The sequence below is a fragment of the Rhinoderma darwinii genome, chromosome 2 (genome assembly GCF_050947455.1).
Source record: "Rhinoderma darwinii isolate aRhiDar2 chromosome 2, aRhiDar2.hap1, whole genome shotgun sequence".
Lineage (NCBI taxonomy): Eukaryota > Metazoa > Chordata > Amphibia > Anura > Rhinodermatidae > Rhinoderma > Rhinoderma darwinii.
In genome coordinates this window covers 301424522-301449640 of record NC_134688.1, presented here as the reverse complement: position 1 = coordinate 301449640, position 25119 = coordinate 301424522, and the positions used below count along the sequence as shown (strand labels likewise).

Sequence of the window (25119 nt, the reverse complement as noted above, 5' to 3'; positions counted from 1 at the left end):
ACAGGACTTCACCATATTTTTTGTATGTGCCATTAATATATTTATATAAGTTAATCATGTCCCCCCTTAGTCGTCTTTTTTCAAGACTAAATAGGTTTAATTCTTTTAATCTTTCCTCATAACTTAAATTCTCCATGCCCCTAATTAGCTTCGTTGCTCTTCTTTGTATTTTTTCCAACTGCAGGGCATCCTTTCTATGAACTGGAGCCCAGAACTGAACTGCATATTCTAGATGAGGCCCCACTAATGCTTTGTAAAGTGGCAATATTACATCCCTGTCCCGTGAGTCCATGCCTCTTTTAATACACGACAATATCCTGCTGGCCTTTGAAGCAGCTGATTGACACTGCATGCTGTTATTTAGTTTATGATTTACAAGTACACCGAGATCCTTCTCAACAAGTGAATCCGCCAGTGTAGCTCCCCCTAGGACATATGATGCATGCAGGTTGTTGGTACCCAGATGCATAACTTTACATTTATCTACATTAAACTTCATCTGCCAAGTGGATGCCCAAACACTTAGTTTGTTTAACCCGTTAGTGACCGCCAATATGCCTTTTAACGGCGGCCACTAACGGGCTTTATTCTGATGCATGTGCCTTTTTACGGCACTGCATCAGGATAAAGTAAACAGAGCAGGGAGTGTCAAATCTCCCCGCTCTCAGCTACTAGAGGCAGCTGAGGGCTGGGGGCGTCCCTGCTCTGCCGGGTGAGATCGATATAAGTATCGATCTCACCCGTTTAACCCTTCAGATGCGGTGCGCAATAGCGTGCACCGCATCTGAGTGGTTTTGGAGAGAGGGACGGAGCTCCCTCTCTCCCCCACCGACACCCGGCGATACGATCGCCGAGTGTCTGTGTCTCTAATGGCAGCCGGGGGCCTAATAAAGGCCCCCAGGTCTGCCTGGAGCGACTGCCTGCTAGATCATGCCGGAGGCATGACCTAGCAGATGCCTGGCCGTTTTAAACGGACAGGCAGTAATACACTGCAATACAAAAGTATTGCAGTGTATTACAATAGCGATCGGAGAATCGCATATTATAGTCCCCTAATGGGACTAGTAAAAAAGTAAAAAAAAAGTTTAATAAAGTTAATGAAAAAAAAAATGTGAAAAAAATGAAAAAGACAGCTTTTCCCCTTACACAATGCTTTACTATTAAAAAAACAAAATAAAGTAAAAAAGTTACACATATTTGGTATCGCCGCGTCCGTAACGACCCCGACTTTAAATCTATAACATTATTTAACCCGCACGGTGAACGCCGTAAAAAATGTAATAAAAAACTATGGAAAAATTGCTGTTTTCTGTGAATCCTGACTTTAAATTTTTTTTATAAAAAGTGATCAAAAAGTCACATCTACTCAAAAATGGTACCAATAAAAACTACAAGTCTTCCCGCAAAAAAAAAAGCCCTCATACAACCACATCGGCGAAAAAATGAAACCGTTACGGCTCTTCAAATATGGAGACACAAAAACAAATAATTTTGAAAAAAATGCGTTTTTACTGTGTAAAAGTAGTAAAACATACAAAAACTATACAAATTTGGTATCGTTGCAATCGTAACAACCCGCTGAATAAAGTTATGGTGTTATTTATATCACATGGTAAACGCCGTTGCTTTAAGATGCGAAAAAGTGTGGCGAAATTTCAGGTTTTTTTCTATTCCCCCCAAAAAAAAGTTAATAAAAGTTAATCAATAAATAATATGTCCCCCAAAATGGTGCTATTAAAAAGTACAACTTGTCCAGCAAAAAACAAGACCTTATACAGCTATGTCGACGCAAAAACAAAAGAGTTATAGCTCTTGGAATGCGACGATGGAAAAACGTAAAAAATTGCCTGGTCATTAAGGTCTAAAATAGGCTGGTCATTAAGGGGTTAAATCCGCTTGCAATTCATGAACATCTTCCATAGACTGAACTATATTACATAGCTTGGTGTCATCTGCAAAAATAGAAATAGTGCTATTAATCCCATCCTCTATATCATTAATAAATAAGTTGAATAATAGTGGTCCCAGCACTGAACCCTGGGGTACACCACTTATTACCGGAGACCATTCAGAGTAGGAATCATTGACCACAACTCTCTGGATACGGTCCTTGAGCCAATTCTCAATCCAATTACAAACTATATTTTCTAAACCTATAGTCCTTAATTTACCCATTAGGCGTCTATGGGGGACAGTGTCAAATGCCTTTGCAAAGTCCAAAAACACTAAATCCACAGCGGCCCCTCTGTCTAGGCTTCTGCTCACCTCTTCATAAAAACAGATTAGGTTAGTTTGACAACTTCTGTCCTTAGTAAAACCGTGCTGGCTGTCACTTATAATACTATTTATTGTCACATAATCCTGTATATAGTCCCTCAATAGCCCCTCAAACATTTTCCCCACAATGGATGTTAAGCTTACTGGTCTATAATTACCCGGGGAAGACCTAGAGCCCTTTTTGAAAATAGGCACCACATTTGCCCTGCGCCAGTCCCTTGGCACTATACCAGTCACTAGAGATTCTCTGAATATTATGAAAAGGGGGACAGAAATAACTGAACTAAGCTCTTTAAGAATTCTAGGGTGTAACCCATCAGGTCCCATACATACATACATACATACATACATACATACATACTCTATAAAATGTGTTACCTATTTTTGTGCATCTCCAGACCTTCCCGCTGCAGCCCTTTTTCATATTTTAATTTTCGTTTTTTCACCCCCACCTTCCAAAAGCTATAACTTTTTTATTTTTGCGTCGATATAGGCCTATGAGGGCTTGATTTTTGCGGGACGAGTTGTAGTTTTTCATAGCACCATTTATTGTGCCATATAATGTACTAGCTAAACAGTAGAGGAGAAAAAACAACACAAAACGCACATAGTGCATGAAATGATAAAATAAAAAAGCCACAGATAGGTGATCAGTTCTGCTGACCTGGTTTGTTGTGCTAGGAGCACAACATCCTTGAAAGCGTGTTTTAACCAGTTCAGGACCGGGCTATTTTGCACCTTCAGGACCAGACACCGTTTAGCCATTTTTAGCACGTGTTCGTTAAATGGCTATAACTTTTTTATTTGTTGGGCTAACGATGTGATTTTTGCGACGTTTTTTCCGTAGACAATGCAGGTTTCTTTTTTTATCGTTTTTATACACACCTTTTTTGCTATTTTAGAATTTTTATTCCTAAAGTTTGAAAATAATAGTAAAAAAATAAGCTTTTTTACGTTTCAGCTATTTTTTTGGGGGGTAATAACATAGTTTTACCCTAAAATAGACCTTTTATTTGTGATTGGCATTGCCTACCGTAAATTTTAATATATTACATGTCTATATTAGGGTAATTGGGTCAGCGCTAGCGTTACAACAATGATTGGCGGGGGGGGAAAGTTTTTTTTTGGGGTGGGTATTTTATGTGTATTTATTATTTAATTTTTTTTTTGCACTTTACTTTACAATTTTTTTATTACTATGGTCTGTCCCTCAAAAGTCAAAAAAGACCTTTGGGGAACTTTATATATTTTTTTTCTTTCTTTTACACCATGTTTTTCCATTGTAACTGGGGCTGCACAGCAGCCACAGTTACAGGGAAATCAGCCCTCTCATAGTGACGATTGTCACTAATAGGGCTGTGCTGGGTCTTGTAAGACCCAGCAGCAGTCTGTCAGTAACGGCACCCGGCGATCATGTGACCAGTCACATGATCACCGTGAGGAATAGAGACAGCGCCGCTGATGCTGCATCTATTCCTATACACAGCGTTCATTGAGCGCTGTATAAAAAGACATCGGAGAAGACAGAAGCAGCGAAAGCTGCTTCTATCTTCTCCTCAGGGTCCCCGGCAGTCACTGACAGCCGGACACCCGACATTCAGCTCCCTGATCGCGCGGGCAGCAAGTTAAAACCCGAGCCGTAAAAAGTCTATGGCTCGGGTTTTAAGGACCCTGACCGCTGGCCGTAAAAATACAGCCAGCGGTCGGGAACCAGTTAAAATATTGCTGCAGCCTGGGTTCCGATCCGGATCCAAACGGTCCAGTGGTAAATGGTAATTTGAGAAGTTTGAGGAAAAAACGGATATTCCCTGGCGCTGCTAACTGGTAAAACCCTTCTTGAGTAATGAGGATTTAAAACAAGGAAACAAGGAAAGCATTTGTATTTTACCTGATGAGGAGGCCAGTCCGGCCTTGAAACGCGTAGTAATTAAAACAATATCTGATATTACATTTGCTTGTTTTAAATCCTCATTACTCAAGAAGGGGTTTACCAGTTAGCAGCGCCAGGGTATATCCGTTTTTTCCTCAAACTTCTTAAATTACCATATAATGTACTAGGAAACTGGAAAATTATTTGTTGGGTAGAAAATGAAAAAAACTGCGATTCCTCCATTGTTTTTTGCGCATAGTTTTTACAGAATTCACTGTGCAATTAAAACAACATGTTAACTTTATTCTGTGGGTCAATACGATTACTGCAATACCAAATATATATAGTTTTTTCTATATTTTACTACTTTTACAAGTAAAAACCTAAGTGTAAAAAATAAAATTTATTTTGTGTCGCCAAATTCCAAGAGCCATAACTTTTTTATTTTTCCGTCTATTAAGGCCCCATGCAGACGAACGTGCTTTTTTCCCCGCAATTCTCCCAAAAATCCACAGGAAAATTGCGGCCCCATTCATTCTTATGGGGCTATGTACACGACCATAGTTTTCATGCATGGCCCGGGAGCCTGGACCGCAGAAAGAATGGGCATGTCTTATTACGGCCGTGTTCTGCGGTCCAGGCTCATTGAAAATAATGGCCGCGGCCATGTGCACGGCCCGTGATTTGCGGGCGGCTCGTGGCTGACAGTCCGCTGCCGGCCGACCCGAAAATCTCGGCCGTGCACATGGCTACGGTCGTGTGCATGAGGCCTTAGTGGTATGAGGGCTTATTTTTTTGTGGGATAAGCTGTAGTTTTTAATGATACCATTTTCAGGTACATGTGACATTTTGATCACTTTTCATTTAATTTTTTGTGGGAGATAGAATTTGAAAATAGAGGTTCTGGCGTTTACAATTTTTTGTTTTTTACGGCGTTCACCGTGCGGGTTAAATAATGATACATGGTAATACTTTAGACTTTTACGGACGCGGCGATACCAATTATGTTTATTTATTTATTTTTTTACTATGCTCTAGGGGGAAAATGGGAAAAAGTTTTTTTTTTTACTTTTAATGAAAAAAAAATTTTTACATTAAAAAAACAACTTTATTCTACAAATTTTTACCTTTTTTATTAGTCCCCCTAGGGGACTTCAACCAGCGATCGTTAGATCGCTTGCACGATATACTGCAATACTAATGTATTTCAGCATATCGTGATTCTGACAGGCTTCTATTAAGCCCTGGCGGAGGCACAAGGTGGCGGACCTGGGGGCCTTTATTAGGCCCCCAGGCAGCCATAGCAACCATCACCACCCCGCAATTGCATTGCGGGGGGCACGATGAGCTGTTGGAGTGGGTCGCCCCCTCTTTCTAACAATTTAAATGCTGCGGTCGCTATTGACCGCTGCATTTAACGGGTTAAATGAGCAGGATCGCGCTCGAGCACAATCCCGCTCATTACTCTGAAGTGTCAGCTGTAACATACAGCCAAAACCAGCATCGTATGGAGCGGGTTCACTCCGTGAGCCCGTTCCATACTTCCCCTACCCTACTTTGGCGTATGTATACGTCAAATGTCGGGAAGGGGTTAAAAGGTTTTTCTCATTGTGATTATTTATCATCTATCCACAGAATAGGTGATAAATGTCTGATTGATGGGGGTCTGACCGCTAGGACCCCACTCATCCCAAGAACGGGGTTCCCAGAGAGACCTATGTGAATGGAGCAGGAATGCGCATTCCTGGCTACCACTCCAGTCACGTTCTATGGGTCTGCCATAGATAGTGCTCCATTCACAGTGGGCACTCCGGGACCTGCGTTCTCCAGATCTGTGGGAATCCCAGCAGTCGGACCACCACCGATCAGACATTTATCCCCTATCCTGTGGATAGGGGATAAATGATCATAATGAGAAAACCCCTTTGACCTTTATCAAAGATACATAGAAGCTGTAGAAGTTTTTTTAAAATAAAAAAAACAATGAAAATGTTGTTTAAAATCACATAATACATTGCTTTATTTTTTAAAACTAGTGTCCAAAGGTTTACGTAGCCTATAACTCTTTTGTTTTTCCGTCTACATAAATATTTTTGGGGAGGGAATTGAAAAAAAAACCTCCAATTCCAGCATTATTTTTCGAGTTTTAATATTTACGCCGTTCAGTGTGCAGTGTAAATAACACGTTACCTTTATTCTATGGGTTGTTACAATTACGGCGACACCAGATATGTATACGTTTTTATGTTTGACTACTTTTGCTGAATAAAAACATTTGTTGTTTTTGGATTACCGCATTCCAAGAGCCATAACTTTAGAATTGTTCTGTCTATGTAGCCATATGTGGGCTTGTTTTTTTGCGAGACGAGGTGTAGTTTTGATTAGTATCATTTTGGGGTACATGGGACTTATTGATTCACTTTTATTATATTTTGTTTTTGAGTCTGGGGTGAAAAAAAAAAGCAATTATGATCTTTGTGTCTTTTTGTATGGCATTCACCATGCGGTTTGAATAACATGTTAACTTAATTGTTCTTGTCGTTACGATAACAGTGATACCATATATGTGTATTTTTTTATTTTTGCACTTTTACAAAACAAAGCCATTTCTGGAAAAAAAAACATTTAAAATCATTTATGGAAAAATGGATTAATAAAATTTTTAATGTGTACTTTATTTTTTAATAAACTTTATTTAACTGTATTTAATTATTATTATTATTATTATTTTTTTTTAGTCTAACTACGGGACTTCACAATGCAATCTTCTGATCACTGATATAGTGATGTAAAGTTGACAGGTAGTCTATTAGTCTATCTATTAGTCTATATCTGGCTGATATAATTATGTAAAACTGACAGGCATGTCGTCATGGCAGGCCTAGGCGCCTCTGTTAGGACCATGGCTGCCATGACAGACCAATAGGGGCCGGTGATCGCGTGCCGCCAATGTGTGACAGAGGGAGCCCCATCCCTGTGTCAAGCCACTTAAATGTTGCGGTCACTATTGAACGCGGGATTTAAGGGGTCAAATAACCAAGATCAGAGCTTTCTCCGATCCCTGCCGTTGCAGCGGAAGCCTGGCTGTCCGTCACAGCCGGCCGGGCTCCCGCAGTGGTCGCGCAGGCACAGCGCCTGCGATCAACATTACACACATTCGGGTTGGAATGTGGGAAGGGAACAAACTAGAAAAATCTGCAGGGCCTGAATGAGCTGAGCATGACTTCCATCTTTGCTGTGTTTTAAAAGTCATGCATCGCCCCCTCAGACTGCTCTAGGCATAATGCAGTGGGGCAGATTTATTCATTCTGTCCTAAATTTAGTCAGGATAAAACTAGGCCAGACAGGCAGAAGCAAATTTATCACAATGGCTCATGCTTTATGATAAATTTGGCGGAATAAGCTAGACATGTTAGACACTTCTCTTTCTTGAACCGCGTCTTTTCTGTGGCACTTTACACCGGTATTTTGGTGCACGCTGTTAACCCCTTAGCGCCATTTCACATACAGTTACGTGATGGTAGATGGCCTTTTCGCGCATCTCCACGTAACTGTACGTGAAGGAGATGAAGCTGGCTCAGGAGCTGAGCCAGCGACATCACCGCCGGGTGACAGCTGTATGTTACAGCTGGCACCCTGAGGTATCGGCCAGGACCGGAGCTAGCCTCCGATCCGACCGATTAACTCCTCACATGCTGCGTTCAATAGAGATCGCAGCATGTGAGGAGTTTATAGCCACCGGCGCCCCAGCAACGAGATCGCTGGGTTGCCGGTGGCTGCAAAGGCGATCGGAGGGCTAATGCTTACCTCCCGATCAGCCTGTATCGGAATCCTCCTATGCCCCGTCGTCGGTGGGGCACAGGAGGCTTCCGGTACCATCGGCAAGATGGCGCCGGCTCAGCTTCCGCCTCAGAAGCTGAGCCGGCGTTATCAGCAGTGGGTGTCCGCTGTATGTTACAGCGGACACCCCGATCTATCGGCAGGAACTGGAGCTAGCTCCGATTCCTGCCATTAACCCCTTCAATGCAGCGATTCAATGCAATCGCTGCATCAAAGTGGTTTGTATGCAATCGGCAGCCTTGCCATGCGATGGCAAGGCTGGCGACTGCTACTATGGCAACAGGATGCCTAACAATCGCTTCCTATCTGCCATTACGTTAGCCGATTAGGCCCCGCCTGGAGGCGGAGCCTGATCGGCTTGCTGTCAGTGAACAACTGACAGTTCTAATACATTGCACTACATAGGTAGTGCAATGTATTAGAACATCAAACAAACAGTTGGACCTTCAAGTCCCCTAGTGGGACTAAAGAAAAGTGTAAAAAAAGTGTAAAAAAACTCAAAATAAAAGTTGTAAAAAATACAATAAAAGTTTCAAATAATAACACAAAACACAATCGCCCTTTTTCCCTTATCAAGTCATTTATTATTGAAAAAAATAATAAAGACATACATATTTGGTATCGCTGCGACCGTAACGACCTGAACTATAAAAATATTATGTTATTTATTCCGCACAGTGAACGCCGTAAAAAAAAACTAAAAAATACTGACATAATTGCTATTTTTTGGTCACTTTGTCTTCCAAAAATTGAAATAAAAAGTGATCAAAAAGTCGCATGTACCTAAAAATGGTACCTATAAAAACTGTAACTCGTCTTGCTATAAACAAGCCCTCATACAGCTCCGTCGACGAAAAATTTAAAACCGTTATGGCTCTCACAAAAGTTATTTTATTGTGCAAAAAGTTATAAAACATAAAAAGTGCTATAAATTAGGTATTACCGGAATCGGACTGACCCGCAGAATAAAGCTAACATGTAATTTATAATGCGTGGTGAACGCTGTATAAAAAAAACTAAAAAAATATGCGAGAATTGCTGTTTTTTGGTCACCTTGCCTCCCAAAAAAAAAAGGATAACAAGTGATCAAAAAGTCGCATGTACCCCAAAATGGTACCAATAAAAACTACAGCTCGTCCCACAACAAACCAGCCGTCATACCACTACGTCTATGAAAAAATAAAATTAGTCAAGGCACCAATAAGCCAGGAAATAAAAATATGCAGTTGTGCCGGCCCGAGGGGAACGTTTCTTCTGTTTTAAGTGGCGAATTATCAAGGCCCCTAAAATTAGGGAACCAGGAAGGGGAGGGCCCAAACATATCTGCTGGAAGTGAGGGCACCCGTATTATACCAGGACAACACTTTCCCAGCAAAATTCCCCAAACTTCAAAGGTGCCGAGTGTGGACCAAAAGGGGAATAAGTAAAGACCATTTATTAGTGCGACACCGGCCTGTGCAGAAAGGATTGTGTCACAGCGTAACACACATCTATGGATCATTTTATTGTTTTTTTTTACCCCACTATACCACCTGACTATGCCCCTTATATACTCTGCCCGCCTTACATGTACCCCCACATTATAAACGGAAACACCAGTAAGACTCAAAACAAAACTACTACAAGCAAAATCCACGCTCCAAAAGCCAAATGGCGCTACCTCCCTTCTGAACCCTACAGTGTGCCCAAACAGCAGTTTACTTCCACATATATGGCATCGCCATACCCGGGAGAACCCTTTTAACAATTTTTGGGGTGTGTGTCTCCAGTGGCACAAGCTGGGCGCCACATATTGGCATATCTATTGAAAAAACATTTTCACTCTGCAACATCGAGTGCACACCAATTTCTGCCAATCACCTGTGGGGTTAATATGCTCACTACACCCCTAGGTGAATACCTTGAGGGATGTAGTTTCCAAAATGGGGTCACTTATGGGGGGGATCCACTGTTTTGGTCCCACAGGGACTTTGCAAATGCGACATAGCGCCCAGAAACCAATCCAGCAAAATCTGTACTCCAAAAGCCAAATGGCAGTCCTTCCCTTCTGAGCCCTACTCTGTGCCCAAACAGCAGTTTATGACCACATATGTGGTATTGCCGTACACAGGAGAAGTTGCTTTACAAGTGTTGGGGTGCTTTTTTTCATTTATTTGTTGAGAATATGAAACATTTTCAGCTAAAACTACGTCTTATTGAAGAAAAAGGATTTTTTTTTTATTTTCACTGTCCAATTCTAATAAAATCTATGAAACACCTGTGGGGTCAAAATGCTCACTACAGCCCTAGATGAATTCCTCAAGGGGTGTAGTTTCATGAATCGAGTCACTTTTGGGGAGTTTCCACTGTACTGGCACCTTAGGAGCTTTGCAAAAGTGACATGGTGTCAAGAAACCAATCCAGCAAAATCTGTGCTCCAAAAGCCAAATTGCACTCCTTCTCTTCTGATTCTTGCCGTATGCCCAAACAGCCGTTTATGACCACAAATTGGGTATTGCCGTACTCCAGAGAAGTTGCTTTACAAATGTTGGGGTTCTTTTATTCCTTTATTTGTTGAGAAAATGAAAAATGTTGAGCTAAAGCTACGTCTTATTGGAAAAAAATGATTTTTTTTATCTTCACTGCCCAATTCGAATAAAATCTATGAAACCCCTGTGGGTTCAAAATGCTCACTACACCCCTAGATGGATTCTTCAAGGGGTGTAGTTTCCTAAATGGAGTCACTTTTTTGGTGTTTTCACTGTTTTGGTCCCTTAGGGGCTTTGCAAATGCGACGTGGTCTCCGCAAACCATTCCTGCTAAATTTGAGCTCCAAAAGACAAATGGCGCTCTTTCCGTTCTAAGCTCCGCCGTGTGTCCAAACAGCCGTTTATTACCACATGCGGGGTATTGTTTTACTTGGGAGAAATTGCTTTACAAAAGTAGTGGTGCATTTTCTCCTTTTAGTCCTTGTGGAAATTAGAAAAAATTAGCTAAACCTACATTTTCTTTGAAAGAATGTAGATTTTCATTTTCACGGCCTACTTCCAATAATTTCTGCAAAAAACCTGCGGGGTCAAAATGCTAACTATACCCCTAGATAATTTCCTCAAGGGGTATAGTTTCCAAAATGGGGTCACTTTTGGGGGATTTCCACTGTTTTGGCACCGCAAGAGCCTTTCAGACCCGACATGGTGCCTAAAATATTTTCTAATAAAAAGGAGGCCCCAAAATCCTCTAGGTGCTCCTTTGTTTCTGAGGCCTGTGCTTCAGTCAATAAGTGCACTAGGGCCACATGTGGGGTATTTCTAAAACCTGCAGAATCTGGGCAATAGATATTGAGTTGCGTCTCTCTGGTAAAACTTTCTGTGATACAAAAAAAATAGATAAAATATGAATTTCTGCAAAAAAAAAAAGAAATTTGAACATTTCACATCTACTTTGCCTTAATTCGTGTGAAACATCTAAAGGATTAAGAAACTTTCTAAATGCTGTTTTGAATACTTTGAGGGGTGAAGTTTTTAAAATGGGGTGACTTATCGAGGGTTTCTAATATATAAGGCCCTAAAATCCACTTCACAACTAAACTGGCCCCTGTAAAAATAGCCTTTTGACATTTTCTTGAAAATGTGAGAAATTGCTGCTAAAGTTCTAAGCCTTGTGATGTCATAGAAAAATAAAAGAATGTTCAAAAAACGATGCCAATCTAAAGTAGACATATGGGGGATGTTAATTAGCAACAATTTTGTGTGGTATTACTATCTGTCTTACAAGCAGATACATATAAATTTAGAAAAATGCAAATTTTTGCAATTTTTCGCTAAATTTTGGTGTTTTTCACAATTAAATACTTAGTCCAATGTGTCACGAGAAAACAATCTCAGAATCGCTTGGATAGGTAAAAGCATTCCGGAGTTATTACCACATAAAGTGAAACATGTCAGATTTGAAAAAATAGGCTCAGTCCTTAAGGGGTTAATAAATATGGCACATTTTACAACACATTTTAGCCATGCCACTTTTTCCAGCCACTTTTCAAAAAGTGTTTAAAACACTTAAAAAATTAAGCGCACTGCATTTACGCCATTTTTCCAAAACAAAAGAAAAAAAAAACATTTCAAAATTTACTCTTCTTCTTTCCTTTGGTTTTATGTGAAATGAGTGAAAATAACATATTTGGGGAAATGGCCATATTTTTAGATTATTATTATTATTATTTGATAGCCTCTACCATTTCTACATGCTGCCTTTTCATGACTTCTATTCTAACCCTCAATTTATGCGGTGGTCTTTGCTGAAATAACCCATAGTATGCTTGGATGAGTCTTATTTTTGCCGTGGGATATTAGAGATTAGCAAAGTGACAGATGATAAGAGAAGCCTACAGCGCAGCTAAAAATATCTTCCAAATTTCTGTGACACATGGAGGTTAAAGTGACAGATGCTCCTTCCAGGGCAGCACAATCGCACAGACAGAAAACATTTCGTTATCTTAAACATGATGGCAATGGCAGAGACGACTGAACTGAGTACATGTGGAATGCATTCATCTGTCTACCCAATGACAAGAATACAGGCAAGATAGGTATTTGTACAAACAAAGACATAAGATAACCTAACAAGAGAGAGGGAGAGGAATTCTGTCATAGATTACAGCAAATCGAACACTTCTGACAGCCACTAGAATATATTGCCCCAGGACATGGAATTTGCCCTTACTAAATATAGACTTACAGTGATGGGCAGAATGTATTGTGATATTCTAAACCGGAGTCATGCTGCTGGTACATTATCCGCTATAATTCTACATAATTCCAGTATACTATATTTAAACTCCTATTAAAATTGTTTTCTGTTTTGATATTCCTAGGAGCCGCATCCCTGCTTCTTCTTTTATGTTCCAGTTCAAGAATGTGGAATATAGTTCTGGGCGGAATAAGACTTTATTATGCTACACTATAGAACGTGGAGAAGGCCAGGTGTTTCGTGGATACCTGGAAGATGAGCATGTCTCGGCCCATGCAGAGGATGCTTTTTTCTCCAATGTCCTGCCACAGTTTCTCAGTTCTGGTGCTGTAAGTGTCACCTGTTACGTGTCATCCAGCCCTTGCGTAAATTGTGCAGCCTGCATTGCTCGATGTCTGCGAAAGAATAAGACAATAAACCTACGGTTGGTAGTTGCTCGGATTTTCCAATGGGAAGAATCTGAAATCCGTAGTGCCCTACGGGGCATATGCTCTTCTGGCTGCAAACTCCGAATGATGAAGAGTGCTGATTATTTGCATGTATGGAAAAATTTTGTAGAGCCAGACGTGGTCCTGAATGAAGAGGGGGAAAGTGAGCAAACGAGTGAACAAGGAGCCTTTATTCCCTGGGAGGATTTAGAAGAAAACGCAAGATATTATGAGGAGAAGTTGGCAGAAATTATAAGATAAATGAACAACAATGTCATCATATGGCTAAAAGGCAAATACTTGGGAGGGCAGGGCAGCGATACTTTTTTTTTGAGAGAGAGATATTGTTATATGGCCTGCTACAATCAATGGACAGATTTAATGTTTTCTGACTAAAAGTGTTTTTAATTGCAAGAGTCACTAAATATGTATAGGGGTATAATTCATGTTTTAAGAGATAAATAATGTCAGTAGGTAAATGAGAGGAGTCTATGGTTGCATTAGGCCATTAAACATTTTTGAATGATCTACAATAAAATCATAATTTTGTATTCTTTCTCGAAAATGAACGTGTATGTTTATAAACCCTACAAGCCATTTCTCTAATTCACTTTTACATTTTTCTGCATTAAATTTTTTTTTTTCATTTACAATTTATTTCTTATTTTAATACATAGTTATCTCTCTTTAGTAGCTTAGATATCCCAATCCACCCTCCTAATGCATCAAACTCAAATGAATCCTCCTTAAAGTGTAGCTAAACGTTCAAGATACTTCTGACATGTCATAGTGACATGTCAGAAGTTTGTATTGGTGGGGGTCCGAGCACGGAGACCCCCACCAATCGCTAGAATGAAGCAGCTGAAGAGTTCGTGTGAGCGCTCAGCTGCTTAGTTTCTGTTCGGCTTTTTCCGGAAATAAATGTATCGGTGTAAAAACTCAATAGAAAGTCTATGGGCCCGTACTCCGATAAATCGGCTTTCCGGAAAAAGACCAACAGAAACGAAGCAGCTGAGCGCTCACACGAACGCTTCAGCTGCTTTGTTCTAGCGATTGGTGGGGGTCTCCGTGCTCGTAAGTCTACACAAGATCACAGCTGGGTTAGGGCCTGTTCACATCAGCGTTGGCTTTCTGTTCCGGGGCTCCGTCGGAGGTTTCTATCGGGTTAGCCCCGCAACGGAAACTCAAACTGAAACCACAGCTTCCGTTTCCGTCACCATTGATATGAATGGTGACGGAAACATTGCTAATGGTAACGGAAGCTGTGGTTTCAGTTTGATTTTCCGTTGCGGGGTTCACCCAATGGAAACCTCAGACGGAACCCCGGAACGGAAAGCCAACGCTGATGTGAACAGGCCCTTAGATTTGACTTTCCGGCACACAGACGGCCAGAGATGAGCCTTATTTTTTTTAAGAGGGGTGCGCCACTTAACAATATCAGGTGCATTTTACTCCAGTGCTGTTTAGATTAAGACTGACATCTAAATAAATTCCCCCATAGCATTTTGTTTTTTGGGCGATTTTGTAGAATTTTTGGGATTTGTTGTGTTGTAATCAAAATGTTGCTTGTTCTAGGCATGGTGTTTTTTCTGGCATTTTTCTCAATAGGCAACTACAAAACACTAAAAAAAATTACTTTATAAAAATATGTGAAGAAGGTCTAAAGATTCAATACATCCTCCTTTAAGTTTTAAACCATATATTTCTTGAAATAACTGGGTGGAGTTTTAATTACTGACCAAAGTAACCATTTTTAATCCAGTTTAAAAAACAAACAAAAAAAAACTGATTCCAAAATCATTTGCTTCATCATTATTGGCTATGGAAAAATATGGACCATCCAGGACTGCCATCAACAAGAATAGCATGCTTCATTTTTACACCAGAAAAGCAGACCAGAATGGAAAAAGATGAAAAGTGATGAAACTTAAAGGGGTTGTCCTCTGTAATAAAATATCCTCAGGATAGCCCATCAATATCTGATTGTTTTCGGTCCGACTCCCGGTACTCCCTGTCGATCAGCTGTTTGAAGGGGCTGCAATGCCCTGGCAAGCGCTGCTTCCCCTGGATCGCTTAGGCTCTTCAATACTGTAAACCCCTGTCACACTCTTAGCGATGATCCACAATATTACAGCTTTCAAACAGCTGATCGGCTGGGGGTGCTGAGAGTCTGATACCCACCGATTAGATATTGATGGCCTATTTGGAGGATAGGCCATCAATTTAATCTCACCAGACAACCACTTTAATTATATACCCCATATGACTGACTAGATAAATTTACAGACACGTAAATCCACCAGAGGAATGACTAGATCAGTTTACAGACAGATCCAGACATGACATTCTCCTGAAAAATACCCTGTATCAAAAGCAAAAAAAAATAAAGTAAGGGCCCTTATCACCATTTAGGACATGTTCACACATCGTGTATTTGTTGCAGAATTTCAGTTGCGCAATCGACACCAAAATTTTGCAACAAAGTACAGTACAATGTGCGTGAAAATAGTTTTACCAAACACCATTCATTTACAGCGTAAAAAACCTGCTGCAAATCCTAGATAAGCTGTGCATTTTCAATTCCTATCTGTTGTGGAAATGCAGCAAATTTGCTGTTTCATTCATTGCCGTGCAATAAGTGAAATCAACGGCTATTTTCGCTCCAAAATCCACAACGAAGTCTGCATGTAACACATGCAGATATCTTGGCGGATTTGATGGTGGATTTGTACGCCAGTTCAACAGCTTAAAGGCTATGTAAACCTTTGAAAGTGATTTGTTGTTTTATTAAAAATATCAGTCAGTGTGTTTGGTGTAACATTGAAATTAGTTTTTAGTAAAAAAAAAATTTTGCTTTTTGAGATACAGCAGCTTTGTATCCTTTATACAGAGCAGCTGTATCATTCGCTGAATCCTGAACCCTCGGGACTGATGGGTTCAGTGACAGCGGGTTCTGCTGTCACTGAACACGTCAGGTCCGCGGGACTGATGGATTCATGCCTAAGCGAAAGATACAGCTGCTCTGTATACAGGATACAGAGCAGCTGTATCTCAAAAAGTAATTTATTTATTTTTACTTAAAAACTAATTTGAACTTTACACCAAACACACTGACTGATATTTAGAATATTCTAAGGTTTACATAGCCTAAAATATTTAAACAATGTCTGAACCCGGCCTTGAGGTATAAAATATGCCTCTTGCATAAAATTTGTCTTTCGACATCTAGTGGAACTGTATTTTGCAATGCTGCTTTTTCTTGCATTGTATAATATAGCTATTTTTTGTTATTCTCTGCTCTATTGTACTGTTGGTAATTTGAGAAATAAATGGCTGTAGTGGATTTGTTTTTATTTTACTAAAATAAAAATGTGTTAAGTTTTTAATTTTTTTGTAGTTTCTTTAATGGATGAAAATAGTATACTCTATGATGCGCACAAAATTACTTAGAGTTCAAATATACTGTTATATGCTGTTTGTTACTAAATGCTATACTTATGTCATAAAAGCTGCTGTATTCAGGTGTATTTACAAGTTAAATGTTCTACCAACATTAAAGAAAATCTGTCACGTTTACTAATTCCCTATCTCCCAACTAATCTAATAGGCGCTGTGATGCTGATAACTACAGTGTGATTTTTTTTTGCCCAAAAACGTTTATTAGTTGCAAAGTTGTGAAAATTTTTCTAAATATGCTAATTTGACTATAATAGCCAAATAGCAGGTGACTTTCTCTTTTCCCTCTGGGCGGTGTAATGTTCTGTATGACGCTGTCCAATCATCATACAGTTCTCCTCTTCCCAGCCCAACTGTATTTTAAACTGGTGATACCTCCGGTTGTTTCACAGCTAGAACTGTGATCCTGGTGCCATATTAAAGATTAGAATTTCCTCTTTCATATGCCACCAGATCTGTTCTAGGTGGTCCACAGCCGGAGATATGGCTATTTGATTAACCCCCCCCCCTCCCCTCCAGCCTCAGTCTCTCACACTGTGTGAAGCAGCTTCATGCTGATAGGACAGCGTCAGAGGATGTGAGGTAGCTCCACCTCAGAACAATCGCTGCTGTTGACACCCACATGTCTAGTTTAGCCTCATTTACATATTTGGAAAAATTATACTTTTAAAATAATAAACTTTTTGGGACACAATTTTCACTAGTATTATCATTGTGACAGCGCCTATTAGATTATCTAGGAGATTGGCCATTACTAAACTAGTGACAGATCCTCTTTAAAATAATACATATTTTTTTAGCAATGGGCAGCTGACCAGAATGAGAAAGTTAGTCATAAATTTGCCATGTCATGTAATCAGTGATCTTTCTATTATATTTATTTTTTATTGGAAAAGAGCTAATATTTAATTTAACCAACCACACATGTTTATCCTAACAATAAAAGTTCAATTGTTTTTTATATATTGGTCAAGTTAATCACATATGAAAGAAATACATTCAATTAACAAAAGTAAATATAAACTGTTTGTTTTCTAATTAGCAACATGTCAATTTATTAGTAATGAATTAACAGATGTCCCTTCTGAGTGTGGGCACACATTTGATATTTTCACATGCTTTCTTTAAATATTGTGAAAGATTACATAATACATTAATGTAACACCCAACATAACAAGTGGGAAGTGACAATAGCAAGGCCCTGTTCGCATCTGCGTTCAGGTTTCCACTGTTCTGCTCTGTCAAAGTAGCAGTACAACGAAAATGCTGGAAGCACAGGCTCCATTGAACAGTGGAGACAACTGGCACCCTACGGAACTCATTGACTTTATTGGGTTCTGACAGGTTTTCATCAGGGTGTCTGTGAATTTACCAGGAATAATAGCCCCGTGTGCTACACTATTGTTTCCGGTATTTTTTGCGGAATCTGCGACGGAGGCCCCTAACATAGCCTACAACTTAGATGTGAACAGGCCCTAAATTTGATTGTAGCAGTGCAGACTCTAAACCGCATGTTTATTTACCAAAATTGAATAAATATTTCAAAGCAACCAGAGAGTTTGTGTGTCAGGGAAGAGTTTATTACCGATTTTTTGAAAAGACCTGTTAAAGGGCCTGGTTGCTACAATGGGGAGAAAAGGGTAGGCCCTCACTCCATCTATCCTTAAAGACAGTGCACGGCTTGGCCGTCAAATGAGCCTATGAGACACCTGTGTTAGCCCTTTCAGAAGGGTATAATTCCCTTCCGGCTTCTGCAGAAGAAGTAAAGGTCCTCTTATTCTGGCCAATTTTGGCCGGTGCAACGAGCAACGATCAACGAGACTGCTCGTTGATCAGCGCTTGTTTTCTTCAGTCACAAGGAGCTATGTATGGGGACGAGCGCTAGTTACTCCGATCGTGCGTCCCCATACATTATTATCATGTCGGCAGCGCGTCTCCCGGTTTACACAGAAAGATGTGCTGCCGACAACAATGATTTTTTTGTTTTTGAAGACGATACGATCAGCAGATGAACGAGTGTTTGCTCGTTCATCTGCTGATCTCTACCCTGTTTACACAGGGCAATTATCGGCAACGAACGTTCTATGAATGTTCTTTTGCGGGATAATTGGCCCGTGTAAAAGGGCCTTTAGTGGAGTGATCATGTGGGATTTCTTGATGATCCATGCTGGTACAGACATAGTAGGTTTTGAGCGGCGCTCAAAATTTGGACTTCACCTTTTCAGCTATGGCCACTGTTGTTCAGTTAGAGGCTAAATGGTTAAGTATTTATGTTTATGATTTCTCTTCTACATATTTTTGCTTTTATGAAAAGAAAAGAAATGGTCCATTCACATCAGCGTTGTCTTTCCATTCAACTTTTCCGTCAAAGGAACATATGAACGGAAAGCCAAACAGAAAATATCGCTTCCGTTTTCATTACTATTAATTTCATTGGTATTTCTTTTGTTTCCGTTGGTTTCAGTTTGTCTATCTTCCACTAGGTTTCAATTTTTTTTTTCATGGAAGCAATAGAGTAGTTGATTACGCTATTGTTTCCGTGAAAAAAACCGTAAACCTAGCGTAACAGAGGCAAACTGAAACCAACTGAAAGAAAAAAAAATACCCTTGAAAATCAATTGTAATATAAACGGAAGCGATAGTTTCCATTTGTCTTTCCGTTCATATGTTCCTCTGACGGAAAGGTTGAACGGAACAGATGAACGAAAAGACAACGCTGATGTGAATGGGTCCTTTAAAAATAAAACTTTTGATTTTTGACCGAATTTCTTGTGTGCCCACTCTTCTGTGTCTGTCTACCCCAGGAGATGGCAATCCCATTACCCAATCTTGCCACCGTGCTAGGGGTTTCCTCCTTACATTCTTTACAGTCAACAGCATAGAGGAAATGCAAGTGCTTGTCGTGATGCATTTTAGCTAAGGACACGACAAATAGGTAATTTTATCCAGTATTAGAAACTTGGGTTTGTTTTTTCACAATCATGGTACAGCTGGCTATATCAAGGTAAGTGTTCACTACGCTATGGCCTCCCACCACAGACTGCACAAATGCTTATTCCCTAACACCCATATATGTCCTGTTACATAATCTAAAATAATTTAAGAGCCAGGCTGATTGACTAATAGTGAAGGAATGTAAGACAATTATACATTCCATACTGGTCATATCAAAATCTCCAGCTGCATTACAGGTGAAGCAAACCCTTGGGTTATGCAAATTCTGTGTCTAGGGTAGAACATGTGAATATTAATATATTTATGACTTTTAAGTCTTTTACTGGTGTCAGTTTACTGTTTTCACAGCGAGAATTGAATTGCATTCTGCGCTATTCTTGCTGTAAAAAGTGACGTAACTCCTGAAGGAATGCACAAGCACAGCCTTTGGCCATGTTCAGACGTGGTGGAATTTTTCAGCTGAAAATGTTTCTGCAGATTCTTTGCAAATTTGCAGCAACATTTGCAAATTTGACAGGTAATTCAGACGTTGTGGATAGCAGACTTGCTGTAGATTTCAGCCTTTGCAATGCAAAATCTGAAATCCGCAGTAAAATTCCGCTGCTTCTACGCAACATAATAAACATGCTGTGGAGGGAAAATTCTGAACCGCAGCCTAAAGTCCACACAGTTATTTTCCACAACGTCTGAATTAAGTTTCCTAAAAATATATAGAAACAAATGTAAAAAACGGCTGCTGCAGAATTCCACTGTGGACTGTCCGCAGCGGAATTCAACAGCAATTCCGCCACATCTGAATGTGCCCTAGTCTTCTGTGGCCAAATTGTAATTGTGAACATTGGGAAGTCTAAGGCTGGGTTCACACGACCTATTTTCAGGCGTAAACGAGGCGTATTATGCCTCGTTTTACGTCTGAAAATAGGGCTGCAATACGTCGGCAAACATCTGCCCATTCATTTGAATGGGTTTGCCGATGTATTGTGCAGACGACCTGTAATTTACGCGTCGTCGTTTGACAGCTGTCAAACGACGACGCATAAATTGACTGCCTCGGCAAAAAAGTGCAGGGCACTTCTTTGCAACGTAATTTGAGCTGTTCTTCATTGAACTCAATGAAGAGCAGCTCAAGATATACGAGCGTCACAGACGCCTCGTATATTACGAGAAGCTGTATTTACGGCTGAAACGACGCAGCTGTTTTCTTCTGAAAACAGTCTGTCATTTCAGCCGTAAATGACAGCTAGCGTGTGAACATACCCTAAGGCCTTTTTTGTATTTGGTTTGTAGTAGAATATTTAGGGCAATTTTTCAACATTCCTGTAATGATAGGGGGTAGGGAAACGGACAAGTGAGCCCTAATCTACCCGCCACTCTGTCCCTGCCTACTTGCAACGACCCGCCATAGGCGACGGGGTACAACTGGGCGGCGGTCCCTACGCTCAGTAAGTGCACGAGACAAGCAGACAAGGGTACACAAAGCTAAGGGAAATGAGGCAGTTGCCCACGGCAACACCGTGAGCAAAAAGAGTGGTGAACGAGCCGAGTCAAACCAGGAGTGAACGCGGTACCAAACGCAGAGCAGGAGAGTAGTCAGTAAGCCAGGGTCAGTATGGAGCAGGATCAAATAGTAGAAGCTGTAGCTGGGCCAGGAAACCACACGAAAAGAATCACAAGCAAAGGAGGAACAGGAAAGGCAGGTATAAATAGACAGAGGGCGGGAGCTATCTCCGTCTGGCCAGGCTGCGATAGGCTCTCCCACTCCTAAGCCTGCCATCCTGACTGGTGGAAGATGGAGTCAGTCTCAGAGACATAGACTCAGGTGCAGACTGATTACCTATGGGCGTATACACAGAAGTTGTGCCTGGCAGATCCTTTACAGTACCCCCCCTTTTATGAGGGGCCACCGGACCCTTTCTAAGTGGACCTGGTTTATTGGGGAAAAGAAGGTGGAACTTCCTGACCAATACCCCAGCGTGAACATCCCGGGCAGGTACCCAAGTCCTCTCCTCAGGCCCGTATCCTCTCCAATGGACCAGGTACTGGAGGGAGCCTTGGACCATCTTGCTGTCCACAATCTTGGCCACCGCGAATTCCACCCCCTCAGGGGTGAGAACGGGAACAGGAGGTTTCCTCGAGGGAGCCAAGGACGGGGAGCAGCGTTTAAGGAGGGAGGCATGAAACACGTCGTGTATTCGAAAAGATGGGGGCAACTCCAGTCGGAAGGAGACAGGATTGAGGACTTCAATGACCTTATACGGCCCAATAAACCGGGGAGCAAACTTCTTGGACGGGACCTTAAGGCGCAAGTTCCTAGACGATAACCACACCAGATCCCCGACCATAAACAAGGGGTTAGCAGAACGTCTTTTATCAGCCTGAGTTTTTTGTCCACTCTGGGACGCCTCTAGGTTCTTCTGAACCTGGGCCCAGACTGTGCACAGTTCCCGATGAACGACCTCTACCTCGGTATTGTTGGAACTACCAGGTGAAACGGAGGAGAACCGTGGATTAAACCCAAAATTACAGAAAAAGGGGGAGACCCCTGACGAGTTACTGACCCGGTTATTAAGGGAAAATTCGGCAAGGGGAATGAATGAGACCCAATCATATTGACAGTCAGAGATAAAACACCTTAAATATTGTTCTAGAGACTGATTAGTCCTCTCAGTTTGGCCATTAGTTTCAGGATGGAAGGCAGAGGAGAAGGACAGATCAATCTCCAACTTTTTACAGAAGGCTCTCCAAAACAAAGAAACAAATTGGCATCTTGGCATTGGGTAGTTTCTTGAGGGGCACAAAGTGTCACATCTTACTGAAGCGGTCTACTACAACCCACACCACCAACTTGCCTTGAGATGGAGGCAAATCGGTGATAAAATCCATGCAGATATGGGTCCAAGGTCTCTGGGGAATGGGCAAAGAACGTAGTAAGCCCGCTGGTCGGGACCTGGGAGTCTTGGACCTAGCACAAACTTCACAAGCGGCGACGTAGGCCTTAACGTCTTTAGGCAACCCAGGCCACCAATAGTTTCTGGCAATGAGGTGTTTGGTACCCAGGACGCCTGGATGACCAGATAGTGCGGAGTCATGATTTTCCCTAAGTACCCTTAGCCGGAATTGCAGGGGAACAAACAGCTTGTTCTCAGGAAGGTTCCCGGGAGCTGAACCTTGATCAGCCGCAATTTCAGAGACTAAATCAGAATCAATAGAAGAAATGATAATACCAGGAGGCAAAATACAAGCAGGATCTTCCTCCGAAGGAGGGCTGGCCATGAAGCTACGTGACAGTGCATCGGCCTTAATATTTTTAGACCCAGCCCTATAGGTAACCAAAAAGTTGAATCTGGTAAAAAATAGCGCCCATCGAGCTTGTCTCGGGTTTAGCCTCCGGGCAGATTCTAGGAAAACCAGATTCTTGTGGTCGGTAAGGACCGTTACCTGGTGCCTAGCCCCCTCCAGGAAGTGGCGCCACTCTTCAAAATGCCCATTTAATGGCTAAGAGTTCGCGGTTGCCAATATCATAGTTACTCTCAGTGGGCGAAAACTTCCTGGAGAAGTAGGCACAGGGGCGGAGATGGGTGAGGGACCTGGTACCCTGGGACAAGACAGCCCCTACTCCCACCTCGGATGCGTCAACTTCCACGATAAATGGCTCCATTTGGTTGGGCTGAACCAGCACCGGGGCCGAGATAAAACACTTCTTAAAGGGAACCTGTCACCAGCATTTCACCTATTAAACCAGCAATACCTGGTGGTAGTGGGTGAAAAATCATTTCTATATAACCTATAATTGTCTTCTTAGTCACTTGTGTAGCTTTAGTATTCAGCTTTTTAGTGTTCCCACACCGTATGCTAATGAGCATAAAAGAGTCAGATCTTCATTTGAAAAGAGTCAAATCTTCGTTTGAAAAGAGTCATATCTTCATTCCTCAAGCCTTTCCGAGTTAATCCCGCCTCCTTACTTTTGATTGGCAGCTCCTCGCCTTCCCCCAGCACACAAAATCCTGCGCTTGTGCATTGATGTCCTCTTCTGGTGTGTGTGCACAAAGGGACACCAGATTATTACGATAAAAGGCGCAAAATGTTTGCGGACCGTTATTTACAGTCGGAGGAGGAATTTAGGAGAGGGGATAACGGCAATGAACTTATTATAGCAACGGCCAGTGAGGGATAAGTAAAGTTCAATAGGTGAAATGCTGGTGACAGGTTCCCTTTAAGGACCTCAAAAGCCTGGACAGCCTCAGGAGGCCAGTGGAGGAGATCAGCACCTTTGCGAGTGAGGTCCGTAAGAGGCTTAGCGATGACCGAGAAGTTAGCAATAAATCTCCTGTAATAATTAGCGAACCCCAAGAAACACTGTAGCGCCTTCAGGGAGGCAGGTTGGACCCATTCCGCCACAGCCTGGACCTTGGCGGGGTCCATGCGGAATTCATAAGGAGTGAGGATTTGACCCAAAAATGGTATCTCCTGTACCCCAAACACACATTTTTCGGTTTTAGCAAATAGTTTGTTATCCCGAAGGACCTGGAGCACCTTCCTGACATGCTCAATGTGGGAGGACAAGTCCTTGGAAAACACCAGTATGTCATCAAGGTACACTACAAGAAATACCCCCAGGTAATCTCTTAAAATCTCATTTATGAAATTCTGGAAGACCGCAGGAGCATTACACAACCCAAAGGGCATGACGAGGTATTCGAAATGACCTTCGGGCGTGTTAAACGCAGTCTTCCACTCATCCCCCTCTTTGATGCGGATAAGGTTATACGCCCCCCGTAGATCAAACTTAGAGAACCATTGGGCCCCCTGAACCTGATTAAAGAGATCAGGAATCAAAGGAAGGGGATACTGGTTCCTTACAGTGACCTTATTCAAGTTACGGTAATCAATGCATGGCCTGAGACCACCATCCTTCTTCCCTACGAAGAAGAAGCCAGCACCTACCGGAGAAGTAGAGGGGCGAATGTAACCCTTGGCCAGGCATTCCTGGATATACTCTCTCATGGCTTCACGTTCGGGACAAGAAAGATTAAATATCCTACCCTTAGGGAGCTTAGCTCCTGGTACCAATTCGATAGCGCAATCGTATTCTCTATGAGGAGGTAACACTTCGGAGGCCTCCTTAGAGAAAACATCAGCGAAGTCCTGAACAAACTCAGGTAGCGTGTTCACCTCCTCAGGGCGAGAAATAGAATTAACAGAAAAACATGACGTCAAGCATTCATTACCCCATTTGGTAAGCTCCCCAGTATTCCAGTCAAACGTGGGATTATGCAACTGCAACCAGGGAAGGCCTAAAACCAAATTGGACGATAATCCCTGCATCAACAGTACAGAGCACTGCTCCAAATGCATGGAGCCAACAAGGAGTTCAAAAACAGGGGTATGCTGTGTAAAATAACCATTAGCAAGAGGAGTGGAGTCGATACCCACTACCGGGACAGGTTTAGGCAAATCAATCAAAGGCATGGCTAGAGACATAGCAAATTCCACAGACATGATATTAGCAGAAGACCCTGAATCCACGAAGGCACTGCCGGTAGCAGACCTACCACCAAAAGAGACCTG

The 25119-nt window shown here is 41.6% G+C and overlaps 1 protein-coding gene across 1 annotated transcript in view; it reads left to right on the top strand.

Annotated features, from left to right (window-relative positions):
- The window catches only part of APOBEC2 (apolipoprotein B mRNA editing enzyme catalytic subunit 2), a 33553-nt gene extending 19840 nt beyond the window's left edge, over positions 1–13713 (top strand). Inside the window, exon 2 of the mRNA XM_075850606.1 lies at positions 12837–13713. Coding sequence (XP_075706721.1) covers positions 12837–13401 — 565 coding nt within the window. The 3' untranslated portion in view covers positions 13402–13713. The remainder of the gene's footprint in view (positions 1–12836) is intronic.
- Positions 13714–25119: the final 11406 nt, after the last annotated feature.